We start from the raw sequence: 13,786 nt of genomic DNA, 5'->3' as shown, positions 1-13,786 counted from the left end.
TGCCTGTCCAATAACAATCAAAACCGCTAACACTTAAGTGCCTAAGGATACTGTGCCTCGGTTTCTCCATCTGTAAAATGGGGGATAAAAATAATAACCACTTCAGAGGCTGATGTAAGGTTTTTTTAAAAATTAATTTTTCTTGTAGTTGCTAATGTGGTGTTAGTTTCTGCTGTACAGCAAAGGGAATCAGCTATTGTTTACATCTATGCCCTTGTAAGGATTAAGTCCATTAGCATTTTTATAAAGTGAGTGTCTGACTCCAAGTATGTGCTTATAAAAATGTTTCCTTTTTATTTATTTATTTAGTGGTAATTGAAGTGAAATTCACATAACATAAAATTAACCATTTTAAAGTGTACAAGTCAAGGGCATTTAGTACAGTCACAAAGCTGTGCCACCACCATGTCTATTTAGTCCCACAGCATTTTCATCCTCCCAAAGGGAAACTCTAGTACCCACTAAGCAGTCACTCCTCCTTCCCCCAGCTCCTGGCAACCACCAACCTGCCTTCTGTCTCTATGGATTTGCCTATTCTGGATATTTCACATAAATGGAATAATAGAATATGTGGTCTTTGGGGACAAGCTTTTTTCACTCAGCATAATGTTTTTGAAGTTTGTCCATATTGTAGCATATTATCAGATTTCATTCCTTTTCATAGAGTTGTTTCTTTAATGAAATATCTCACAGAATCCCCAGCACAACCTGGGAAGCAGCCACTGTCACCCTCCTTTTCTTCAGATGAAGAAACTGAGGCACAGAGAGGGTGGGGACTTGCCCAGGCCCCCTGCCAGGCAGCCCCCACTCAGCAGGGCTGGCAGGCTGGGGGCGGGGTGCCTCCCAAGGCCACCAGCACAAACTGAAGGAGACAGCTGTGGGATTACAAACCTGGGGAGCTTTAAGGAGAGTGGGAATGTTCTGGCCCTTGCAGGATCGTGGAAGTTGAGCAGCTTTCCCCAGGGGAATTCCCGCCTCCTCTGCCCACACATCTAGGCCACAGGGGATGAAAGGGCTTGGGAGGGAGAAACCAAGTGTGGGATGTGCAGGGAGCCAGGGATGGGGTGAAGGCTGATGGCTGTGCAGGTACCATTTCTTTTCACCCTCACCTGCACATCCTGCCAAGCTGGTGGGGTGAGCCACCCACCGCACAGATGGCTAGTGAGGCTCAGAGAGGTTGATGGCGGAGGCCGGGGCCAGGGTTTGAGCCAGAGTGTCTGAGCTCAAAGTCCAGGCGCGTACCCATCCTTAATGCTTGTCACAGATTGCAGGGGGTGTGGATGGAGGAAGCACAGGGAGGCTGCATCAGCCATAGAATGAGAGGTTACCCCAGAGCCCCAGACAGAAGCTTCCCCAGATCCACCAAGAAGGGGAAAGAAAAGTCTGGAAGCACCCAGAGTGGAGCGAGGGAGGCCAGGACCATGCAGGACAGAGCAAGAGAGCGGCAGAGATGGAGGCACCTGAAAGCCAGGTGCAGAGACCAATAGGAGGAGAGAAACTGAGGCAGCATGCCCAGGGACGCTTCGGAGCAGAGCTTCTGGGGATGCCCAGAAGGCAGGGGCAGAAAGCAGAGTGGCTATGCTGCCCCTTCCTCCACCCCTTCTCCACCAGGGCTGGCCCCCTCAAACCCAGCTCCCCTTGGGACCCAGTTCCTGCCCCCATTCCAGTCCCTCCTAACTGCCCAACTGTGTCTGAGAAACCCAAGACTGCAGCAGTAAACACATGGGCCCTGGAGTCAAGCTGACCTAGATTTGAAACCCAATTGTACTTCCCAGAGGTCAGCCACACTTTGAACCCCAGTTTCCTCATCTGTAAAATGGGTATTGTGGGGACTTGAGGGGATCACACATACCTGTAAATGTCTGGCACATGGTAGGGTCCACAGAGCATTATCTCAGCGGCTGCTATTCATGCTGCCTCTCTGGGGGGCGGGGGTCTTGCTCCAGCCTCGCATCCCAAAGGCTCCCACCTCCTTTTCCCTCACCTAGAAGACTGGCCTTTAGGGAAGCCTTTTAAATCCAATGACTATTCTAGAAGCAAATAAGCCCTAGCTGAAGGGGTTCTGTCCTACCCCAGGGCCTTTGCACTTACTGTTCTCTCTGCCTGGGAGGGGATTTAATAGAAAGCAGCAGAGCTGGGATGGGGTTGGGGGCACCCAGTGCCTACGTGGAGTTCAGTGACCACTGCTGCGGTCTCTGGGGGACCAGCTGCTGAGTCTCAGGGCCCCTGCCCCTAGAGCCCTGCCATCAGCCAGCCTGTCCACCCCCTCCCTCTCATCTGCCTGCCTGAGACCATTAGCATGGTTTTGTTTTGAGCACTATTTCCACTACCATGTGCTCTGGCCGCCGGGCCTCCATTAGGGACCCTTTCCTGGGGCCGATGACAGGCGGCAAACAGCTCCCCAGCGAGCCAGCTGTAATTGCTGCCGCCTCTAAGGTCGGAAATGATTTTTTTTAAACCTCACAAAGCAAAACAGACACCCTGCCGCCTGCTCTCTCCCTCCCCACCCTCAGCCAGGAACCAAGCCTGAGGTTTCTGAGAAAGGGGGGGTGCAGTTAAGATTCCCCTCAGCCCAAGAGACACCCTTGACATGCCAGGCTGGGGAAAAACCCAGTTTGGGGCCTCGATCCCTCGCTTTGAACTCGGTGTGAGGCCTCAACATCTCTCTAAGCCCCCGTTTCCTCCTGGGCAAGACGAGCGTGTTGATGGGTGTCTGGGGTGCCTGCCGGGGTGACTGTGACGGGGCTCTGACAGGAGGTCATGGGCCTCTCCGTGAAGCAGAGAGAACCGCAGGGCAGGAGGGGAAGGAAGAGAGCCTGCCAAGGGGAGAAAATCACTCGGGAAAAGGTTCTGAGGAGGAAGGAGCTCGTGTGTTCGAGAAAGGAAGCCAGCCGTACTTCTACACTCATGCGCGCGCACACACACACGTACACACACACCAGACACCCGGTTCCCGTCTCCTTTCAGGCCCACATTCCCATCAATCCCCGGGCACTTCAAAACCAGCCCCTGCATCCTATGAGCCCAGAAACTCAGCCCCTCTCCCCACAAACAGCCTCTCCTCCTCCATTAGCCCCTCCAGCCTCCAAGGCCTATTTAAAGCCCCCACTTCAACCCGCAGGGCCAGCCACGCCCTGTGCCTTCACCACTCAGAGATCCTCCAGGCCTGCCCCTGCCCTGGGGATCAAAACCAACCCTCCCCAGCCTAGTCTCATCACCACCAGCCACTGCCTGCTTTTCCGGGTACGCCCGCAGGCCCCTCCAAATGAAGCCCCTGCCAGACCCAGACATTTGGGTAGGGCTTCCTGCCAACCACCAGACTCTCCTCTCAGCCCTGACGGTCCCTGGACACAGGCAGAGAAGGTGCCCACCGCCCCCAGGAGGTCTTCCCTGACTGCACCAGGATACAGCAACCACTCTTGCTGGGAAACCCCGAGACCTCCCTCCTCCGTGGCTCACCTGCCCTGTTTCCGGGGCTCTCACCTCTGGTTGAATGTCCTCCATTATGTCTCCCCAAACTCACCCCCGCAGACACTCACCAAGGACCTGCCGGGGAAAGGGACTGAAGCTTCTTCCAAGGCTACCTCAGGTCACAACACAGAACAGTCCCCCGGGGGTAGGGGAAGGACTCCAGAGCCTGGCTCTGCTTCACGCCAGCCCTGTGTCCTGGGGCCAGCCCGGAACCTCAGTCATCCCCCACCTCCCGCCCCGTGACAAGAAGGCTGCTTCCCCCGAGGACCACAAGTGGGCTTTGGGGGCCCTCAACAAGCCCCCCTGACACTGGAACAAACCATGTGGTATTTTTCTGAGGAAACAACCCAGTTTTCATCAACCAGTCCAATTCTCAAGAGGATCGTGACCTCCAAAAAAATTAGGAACTAGATTATAATTAGGAACTATAATTAGAAACTAAAAAATTAGTCTAGACAAGGTGCAGTGCCCCGTGTAGCTTCCCCATGTGGTCATTTACTCGTTTATTCGTTTCGTTAATTCAACCGGCATTTCCTGGGTGCCTGCTCTGTGTGGGTGTCACTGTGATACACAGAAACCATGCACGTGTAAGCCTGAGATGTCACCTGAAGAGAGGAGTGTGTGTGTGTGCGTGTGTGTGTGTATCTGTGTGTGTATCTGTGTGTGTTCAGAGAGACAGAGGGAAAGGGCAGACTGAGGTGGGAGAGATGAGAAGAGGGAGGAAGGAGATGGAGCAGACACAGGGAAAGGGACAAAGAAAGATGGAGCGAGATGGAAAGATGGAGACAGAGATCGAAAGAGAGACAGACAAACCCATAGAAGGAGATTCGGAGGAAGAGAGCAGCTGAGCATGTGGCACCGATGGGCACTGCCAGCCCCCTAATTGATGGCTCTGAGCAAGGCCCCCCTCCTGGCTCCAGCTCTAACCTTCCAGATGCTCCCAGAGCCTCCACACCTTACGTCCCAAGGGCACCTGCCTGGAGGGGGCTGGGGAGGCTGGACCTGATGCAAAGGCAGAGGGCACCTGCCTGACCCCTTAGGCCAGTCCGATAAAGGACCACCCAGGCCCCTTCCTCCCCACTGCCACAGCTCCTCCAGTCACATGTGAGCAAATACCCGAGCATTCACTCCAGACTCAGGCTCAGACAAAAACAGCAGCCCCCGTAGAATCCAGGCAGGCGTGACCCTACTCCCAACGCTCCCCACTGATGATGCCAGACTTGGATCCAGGACCCTAGACTCTCAGCCCTGAGCTCTTTCAGCCAGACTGGGCCATCTCAGCCTTTTGGCATCACGGACCTTGAGAGAATCCCATGAATCCAGGGCGCGCTGTGGAACAAAACACCGGCCCACAAGCCCAGCTGGTTTGGCAACCAGCAGAGGACAGATGAGTGGGTTAAGAGCCACAAGCTGGGCTCAGGCCTGGCTCAGCCATCCAACATCTGTGTGTCCTCAGGCAAGTCGCATCACCGCCTGCCCCCGCAAGCCTCAGTGTCCCCATCTGTAAAATGGGAGTGCTCTCTGCACAGAACAGGCGGGGACTGGATGAGAGGAGGTGAGGAAGGGGCAGACACAGAGAAAATCCCCTGTGAGCCCTGGCTGGTGTTTTGGTTCAGAGCCCGGAAGGCCACTGAGAGCTAAGCGCCAGGTGCCAGATGGAATGCCAGGCCACCATCGGCTCCATCCTCACCTGTTGATTGAAGGACAAAGGATAGCACTTGGGAGGATACAGATGGAGGTGTTCTAGATGCTTAGAGCTTAGGAGAACTTGGCACTGTTCAGGTGGGGAAACAAGGCCCAGAGAGGGGCAAGGACCTGCCAAGCCACCCAGAAGCTAGAGGCAGGGAGAGAGTGGATAAAAACCCAGGTTTGACTTCCTGCCCCAATTCTGGCATTTTAAGTGGGAGCAGAAATAATAAAGGAATCTCTACCCCAACCTCTTAACACTGGGAGCAGCAAAGGCCCCTACCCCCCACCGTGTCCCCAGTGTGGGACCAGGCCTCCTCAGTGTTGGGAGCCCTGCCCAACTCAGCCCTTTGTCCCAGCCCCACCACTAAACTTCTGGGTGACACATCTCATTAACATCCATTGTCTTCTGGCTTCTGCCCACTTCACCAGTCTTTGCTCATTTGGGAAAGAAGGCAGGCTTCTCCTCTGTGATACCCCCAGCTAATAACTGGTCCAGCTTGCATACCTCCTGTGATGAGGAGCTCACTCTTGGTACCTTCACTGCTCTAGGAGGGAGTGCCCTTCTTCAGGCTGAACACAATTCCTGCTCCTTAACTCATCACAATTTACACTTACATATATTTTACAAGTTTAGTTGTCTGAGCAAGAGCCCTATCTGTCTTCTTCACTGGTATGTCCCCAGTGGCTAAAAGAGCCTGGTCCATGGCTGGTTCTCAACTATTAAGATATTTGTTGAATAAAGGAAGGACTGAATGAATGATCTTGCAGCCCCTGTTAGGCCAGCAGGTCCCAGTGCAAGCAGTAGGAGTATGAGGTGGGAGCGGGTGGCCTGCAGGCCACCCACACACACGAATGCGTCTGTGTACCACCCGTACTATTACCTCCATCATGCTTTTCTATAAACGAACTCACTATGTTTTAATATCCCTGTTAGGCTCATTCTAAGCAATCATATCTGTGAAATCGCAGTTTTGATGTGCTGGTTATATTTTTTCCAATCCACATTAAAATAAATGCATAACTATCAAAATGTAAGAGGTTTGTCTGTGTTCTGCCTAAAACCATCTCTCAGGTAGGACCCAATCTTGCCGAGAGCTGGGGTCTTCTTGAAGAAGGGGATGGTGGAGCTGAGTCCTCTGCTGGCTTCAAGGAAGGGGAGGGGACACAGCAGTGAACAGGGGGACCCGGAGCAGCAGCAGCCCCTCTGCCCACCCCCCGCCCCCACCTCCCTTCTCCACAGCAGCAGGTACCACAGCAATCCTGGGGTCACCAGCTGGTAAAGGAGTGGATTTATTCCCCCTAGCAAGACCATGGCCCCTTTTCCATTGGAAGAATCCCACTGGGGGCTGGGAGAAGAGGCTACATCCTGGGACCCCGTTACCCTCAGGGCTGAAGCATCTCATATGCACCCCAAGGGGCTGGGCCTGGGGGTCTACCCACTGCAAGAGGGAACCAGCCTTACTCACCCCAGATGCCCATGTCGTGGTCAGTAAGGATGAGGAGGGGGTTCGGGTTTTGTGATTTTTCTACTAATAACATGGATTTCTTATGAAATTTAAATTACGTGAATGTTTAAAATGACACTGACTTGGCATGAACAGAAGTTTAAATTGAGACCTTAGACTTCTGCCTTATCCTCCTTGCCACCCACTCCATCACTTCCTGCCATCTCGCTGGGCTGGGCATTGTGGCACCAGGACACGAGGGACTCTGACCTGCTCCCACCGTGGAGCCCTGGTCATTACAGTGGGGGTGGTGAGAGTGCCCAGATGCCAGTCCTCATGTGCCCAGCTGGCCCCAAACTCCCTTGAGGCTGAGACACTCTTCCCATAATGCCCTCAACAGCTGGTTCAGTCCCTAAAGTCTAAGGTCATGGCCAAGCACCAGGAGGTGGGCTTGCTTCACATCCCCTTTCCCTTCTTTCTGACACCTACCTCTCCCAAGGGCGCCGATGTCACTGTTTACACCATGTTTCCACTCTCCTTACCCATCTGATTTTCTCAACCTATGACAGAAGCTAGAAAGTCATCAAGGCAGGTTCTGGTCTGGGGGTGGCCAGGTCCACTGCTGCACAGCTTGGGCATGGAATGTAGAGGTCATCATCACAGGGCCAAGGGCCTCTCCCTCCTCTCTGGGACACAACAGCATTGCCAACATGGGCTCCATCTGGGCTCCAATACTTGCTAGGTGCGTGACCTTGGGCAAGCCCTTTTAACCTCATGGAATCTCAGGTTCCTCATGAATACAATGGGGCCAGGGGAAGTCCCCTCCACTTAGGATTCTTATGAGGATCAAATGAGACAGTGTCATTTAAAACCCTGACACGATGATATATATTTGCTTCCGCATAATTCTCACTTTTTTTTTTTTTACTATTTATTTATTTGTCTGTGCCAGGTCCTTGGTTGCAGCATGCGAACCCTTGGTTGTGGCATACAAACTCTTGGTTGCAGCATGTGAGATCTAGTTCCCTGACCAGGGATTGAACTCAGGCCCTCTGCATTGGGAGCTCAGAATCTTAACTACTGGACCACCAGGGAAGTCCCCATACTCTCTTTTTGTACAGAGGTGGGTCAGGTGATCCCCAAAGCCAAGCACTAACCTCCCAGGCAATCTGGGCGCATGCTCTCTTGCCCGAGGCCTTGGTTTTCCCCTTTGTGAAATGGGTGGAAGATGGTCCCAAAGGCCCTGCTGGCTTGGCCTGAGCCTCAGTGACTCATTCATTCAACATGCTCCATCTCCTGCCCTGGTGGCTGGCGGGTGGGAGAGGACCACTCTCCCCACACTCCGGACCCTGCCCACTTACTTGTCACCAAGAGACTTCCCTCAACACGCCTGCTGTCGCAGTGGCAGCGAGTTGAATTCCCAGTCCTGCTGGCCGCCTGCGGCTCCCCTTGCTTGGGGAAAAGGCTGAGGGAGCCGCTGATGGGCAAAGTGTCAAAAGCAATTGGTGTGAAGGACTTGGGGAAAACTGCTTGTGAGGGCCAATTCCCCACAGGAGGCCAGGAAACCCTCAGCCCAGGGCGGAGTGTTTACGGGCGTAATTGATAGAATAATCACCAACACCCGAGACAACGGCGAACACATTTTTAACATCGTAACCTTCAGAAGACAGCACTCAATTTTCTCCATCTCCCAACCACCAAACTAGCCAGCTTATTGATGGGGAGACACCAACAGTTCGGGAAGGAACGCAAGAAATCCAGGGTCATTTTTCAGTGCATGGGCTGTTTGCCAAATGGCCCGGTGGCCCCCCACCCCCTCCCCCAGCATCCCGCTGCACCCTCCTGGCAACAGAGAAAACGTCAGGACAGGGAATCACTCAATGGACAAAGGCCCGGCCAAGCCAGGATCCTTGTCTGCATTGGGGTGTATTAATAATTGAAGGTGCTGGCCTAGGGGTGTGTGTGTATGTGTGTGTGTGTGTGTGTGTGTGTGGCAGGGCGAGGGTGGGAGAATGGATGTTTGCTGCAGCGAAGGGCTTCCTGGGGCTCCTCTGAGGGCCCACACACCGGTTCCAGATGGGACCTATTCCTTGCTGGCAATCCAGCAGTCCCGGGTACCAAGCAATTTCCCATCCGTACACGTCTCATCAGGTTGGGTGAATACTTAAGACAGTGACTCTGAGACTTCATCAGGTTGGGTGAATACTTAAGACAGTGACTCTGAGACTTCATCAGGTTGGGTGAATACTTAAGACAGTGACTCTGAGACTTTGGGCCTGGGGAGCTTATTAAAATGCAGATTCCAGGATCCTCTCAACAATCATTTTGGCCAATGGATCTGCATTTTAATAAACTCCCTGGGTGCTGGCAATGCAGGAGATCCACAAAGATCCTCATTAAAGATCCTGACTCCTGGGGACTTCTCTTGTGGTCCAGCGGTTAGGACTCTGTGCCTCCCCTGTAGGGGACATGGGTTCGATCCCTGGTCAGAGAACTAAGATCCTGTGTGTGGTGCGGCCAAAAAAATAAATAAATAAAAGATCTTGCCTTCCAGACCACTACTGTGAATAAGATCTAGGAAGAGTCCTGGAGAAGAAGTCTAATCCAGCTTCCTGCTTCTAACTTGCACGTGGCCTCAGCAAGATCTCATCACCTTTCTGAGCTGCTGATTCCTCTTGGTGGAACCCACTGCTTTCCCAGTTGTCTGGGGAGCTGGAAGGGAGTCCCTGGGGTAGGGATGGGCAGGGGAAGGAGTTCCATCACACGACTGGCCAAGCCTGACTCACAGCTGTCCTGGAGGAGGCAGGTTTGGAACTGCCAGACACACTTTCATTGTAGGCTCGCCTCCCCAGCTCTATGTACAGATTCAGTGACCTTGAGCAAGTCACTGGCTCTCTCTAACCTTTGTTTCCTCCTATGTTGGATGTCAGCCTTAGTGAGTAAACACTGGCTAGGGATTTGGAAGCACCTACCACACAGTAGGAAGCTCATAAATGTCAGCTCCCTTTCCTCCCACCTGCGCTGTGCTCAGGGCAATGAGCTAACCCTATCTGATCAGAAAAAATCAAATTAGCTGCCATTCCTACTCAGCATATATACTGACCATCACCACCCTCGCATCCTGCTTCCCGATGTCTCCCTAAGAGGCAAGTAACACTCCCCATCACTCCTCATGCCTTTAAAAACTCCTCTGCGAAGTGGGCTGAATGGAGGCAGCCGGGAGGTGGGAAGTGAGACCGATGTCCTTGCGGACCCATCTGACCGCAGGCTTTCCCTGTGACAAGCCCCGGGGCAAGCAGGTGGAAGGCGTTAGCCTGGGGGCTGGGCTGGGCTGGGCTGGAACTGAGCTGGAGAGCAGCCACCAAGTGGTTGGGGTCAGTGGACTCCTCCTCAGGAGCCCCCACTGCCACCTTCCCACCCCCACCCGAGGCACAGAGACACCTTCCTATGCCAGCCACATTTCCTGAATCAGCTGAGGACACGCAGAGCCCAGGAATAATGGAACGATCGGGCTCCAATCTGCTAAACAGCAATTTCTGGGCTTTTTCAGCACACACAGCTTTTATCAAATTGGTATTCTCCTCCTGAACACAAACGGCTTATTAGACATGACCCACTTATCTGCCGCGTCTCACTATCATTAATAACAGTTTCTTTTTGTGATTAAGTGAGTGGCTCCGAGCCCTTCCTGTGGTGTTGGGCGTCTGGCCCGGCAGAGGGGCAGAGGTGGGGGCTCCTTGGCATCAACTACTTGGTGACTTTGAACCTGGTAGTGATGGGAGCCGGCAGTCTGGACCCTGCAGAGCGGTCCGGCCTCCCTGCTCCTTGAGGGACAGAGAGCCCTAGAGGGATGACTCACTTGCCCAGAAGTGCACGGGGGGTCAGTGAGAGAAGCCAGGCTCCCCTGCAGCCAGTGCTGTGTCCTTCCCATCCAACCCCTCCTCTGGGCCCTTGCTGGACCTCGCCAGGGTGCAGTGGGGACAATACAGCCAGCGGGGCAGAGCTGTGCCCTAAGCACGCCTGGCACCAGGGGGCAGGAGAGACTGCCACACAGGGGCAAACCCTGCTTCCCGATGAGGGGGCCACCTTGGGGCCTCAGGAATGACAGAGTGGCACCCACAGCCTGGGGGTCTGGTGCTCCAGGGATGGGATGATGGTAAACCTCACAGCCCGAGTCCTTCTATCTCTCGGGACAGAAAATTCAGGAAAGCCCTTTCTTGGAACACCCTCCTAGTGTGAGTTCCAACCGTGCCAAGGAACTGAGCAGAGCCAGGAGGGGAGCGGGAGGAGGAATCCCCAGTTTCCCATGAATGGGAGGGAACCTGACAGGGAGATGAATGTCCTGGAAAAAGCGCTGTCTTTGCCCAACAGACTCTGGGACTAGTCTCGGTTCAACCACTCACTCACTGTGTGACCCTGGGCGAGTCCCTTTACCTCTGAGCCTTGGTTTTCCCATCTGTACACTGAAGATCAAAATAACCTTTCCCCTATTTTACCACTGCTCTAGCCAGGTCGGTAGAAATTAGATGAGGGATAAGAAAGGTGCGCAAATGGTACACAGAGCGGTTACTATTTAACCTGGTCAGGAAGAAGGGTGTAGGGAGTCATAATTCCTCAAAAGCAGAGACCCTGAGAAGGGCTTACTCTCCCAAGCAATTCCAATTTACACGTCACACCCCAGCAAAGCCTTCTCTGATCTCCTACCACCACAGCCCTTACTCTTTTCCATCAGAATAAATCACCCAGTTCTCTCCCCTTTGTGCAAACCTGTCCCCAGTCCTGGGCATACACTGCCCAGCATGGATGCTGCAGCCTCCCCAACCAGCTTGGAAACCCTTGTAGGGAGAGATGGATGGATGAAGCGTCTCCATTTTCATCTATGCCCTGGTCCTCATACAGGCAGGAGTCCACCTCACGGAGGCAGGGAGAGCCCCTGTAGCTGCCGGCCTCAGACAATCCAACTCTGCCGCCAACTTGGGCTCCTCTGGGGCTGGAAGGAGCTTCTGACACTCTGGCAGCCAGTGCTGGGAATGCTCACTTGCTCCCCAGCTCCCACGGTGGCTGAGTTGAGAGGTCCCACCTTTCAGTCCTCCGCAGTCAAAGATGAGGATGAGAGGGTACCCTACAGAAGGATGGCAGGGGGCTTCCTGCCCACCCCTAGAGGAAGACAAAAGCTCCAGGCTTCCCTCTTTCCCTTCCACGCCTCCAGCTGGAAGCAGCAATGCCAACTATTCCAGCATCTTCGAGGGGCTCCCACCGAGCCAAGATGCCACCCACCTGATGGGGTGGCTGCAGCCCAGGCTACCAGTTCTCAAGAAGCAAGCTCGTCTGTCCCCCAGGACCTTTCCCAGTGGGGCAGGTGCAGAGAGGGAAGGGACAAGGACAGCTAAGGGGTTAAACCCACAAAGGGGAAAGGCAGATGGTCAGAGAGGGGTGGGTGAGCAAAGTGTGTTCACAAGTGTGTGTATTTTGCCAGTGTGTCTGCAGGAAGGCGGGCAGGCAAGAGTTGTGCGCTGGGGTGCCAGCTGGCAGGGTGTGAGCCCTCCGGCCGCGCCTGCTGTGTGTGTAGTGGCCACAGAAGTGAGGGCGATCCGAGAAGGTGTCTGGAGATGTGTGAGGGTAGGAGTTGTGTGAGAAAGCAGCGAGTGTGGCTGTGTCCGTGGCTGGTCGTGGAGGTGTATGTATCCGCGCGAGTGTAGAGGATGGGAGGAAGGAGCCCTCCGCGAGAGTGGCATGGAGGTGGCACCCGGGGTGCACCCTCGTCCGCAGGAGTGGCCAGGGAGCCAAGGGACGGTTCGCAGACCCGGCAGGGGGCGCCTCCCCCCACCCCGGACTCCCGCCACCGGCGCCGCGGGTTCGAGTCCGGGGACGGCCAAGTCGGAGCCGCGAGGCCCAGGGTGGGGTTTGGTGGGGGAGTCCGCGGGGGCGGCAACCCAACTCACCGTGGCCGGAGATGTGATTGTCCCAGGGCGCGTGGCCGGCGGGCCGCGTGGCGCCGCCGAGTTGCAGGAAAAGTGCCAGGTAGTGGAGGGCGCCCAGCGCCACGGCGAGCGGGGCCCCCATGGTGCGCGCTCGGGCCGGAGGGGGCGCCGCCGCCTCACATCGGGGCTCAGAAGACCGCAGACCTCGCGCCCTCCGGCCCCTGCCCGGTGCGGCCTGGCTGGCCGGCTGCGGCTGCTGCCCCTTCGCCCGTGGAACCCGGTCGGGCCCCGGTTCCGGCCCCCGCCCGGCTCCGGCCCCTGCCCGGCTCCGGCCCAGACCGGCTGCGGGAAGCGAGCGCACGCCCAGCCGGCCGCCTCCGACTGCGGGACTCTTCCCTTCCGCGGAAGGCCACTCCGCTCGGCGCCGCTGCCGCCGCACCCCCTCCCTCCCGCTCCCCCCGCCCGCCTAGAGGAGGCGGCGGCGGAGGGATCTGCCGCTTGATTTATCATCAAAGTTTTGCTCAGGCTGGGATTTTTAAAGCGGTACCCGCAACTTCTCCCCGCCGGAGAGCGCAAGTGGGACAAGATGGGGTGGAGGAAGCCACCCCAGGGAACCGGTTCCTGCAAAACATAACACTACTGGTTTCAGGAACTGAAATACTCTCCAGTGGGTTAAAGAGGAAAACCAATCGACCAGACTCAGCGCGCTCAAGAGGGACTCCTCAACTTTGCTAGCTGGGCGGTGCCGAGGTCAGGGAGGCAGGTGGGGGTGGCTGGGTGGAGGGAAGGTGGAGGTAGGAAGAAAACCTGGGCTGAGGCACTGGAGACCTGGTTAGACCTGCCTGCCGCAGGCCGTGTGATCTTGTCCGAGTGTCTACAACAGGCTGAGCTTCAAGGTCTTCATCTGAGAAGTGGGAATAAATAGCTGCCTTCAGGGATCCTGGTGAGGATTTACAAAATTGTGTGTGTAAAGCGCTAATCATAAATGCCGCCCTCGTCGTAGAAGCTCAATAGTTATTACTGATGTTGTCCCCCTCTCTGGGACTCAGTTTTCATGTCCGTGTAGTGGGTTAAGGCAGGCCAGTTGCTGGGTCTCCTTCTAGTTTAGAGAGGCTGGGCCTTGTGCAGTGGATTGGATCGCCCCCTTCTGGACTGTAGGGCTCCGTCCCTTGGACAGAGGGGCCTAGAGGTGGTGGTGAGCGAAGCCACTTTCATTTCCAGGAGCAGGAATCCAATGAGATCCTCCGATTCCTCCTCTGA

General features: G+C 55.2%; 1 protein-coding gene across 1 annotated transcript in view; it reads right to left on the bottom strand.

Moving 5' to 3' along the window:
• The window catches only part of VSTM2L (V-set and transmembrane domain containing 2 like), a 39,538-nt gene extending 26,609 nt beyond the window's left edge, over window positions 1-12,929 (bottom strand). The window contains exon 1 of the mRNA XM_081558812.1: window positions 12,548-12,929. Within this exon, the coding sequence (XP_081414938.1) occupies window positions 12,548-12,668 (121 nt within the window). The 5' untranslated portion in view covers window positions 12,669-12,929. The remainder of the gene's footprint in view (window positions 1-12,547) is intronic.
• Between the last annotated feature and the right edge of the window lie 857 nt (window positions 12,930-13,786).

The sequence above is a fragment of the Giraffa tippelskirchi genome, chromosome 13, assembly GCF_054371585.1.
Source record: "Giraffa tippelskirchi isolate mGirTip1 chromosome 13, T2T-mGirTip1v1.2.pri, whole genome shotgun sequence".
Lineage (NCBI taxonomy): Eukaryota > Metazoa > Chordata > Mammalia > Artiodactyla > Giraffidae > Giraffa > Giraffa tippelskirchi.
The sequence above is the reverse complement of the archived record's forward strand: the minus strand, read 5'-3'. Positions and strand labels throughout refer to the sequence as shown.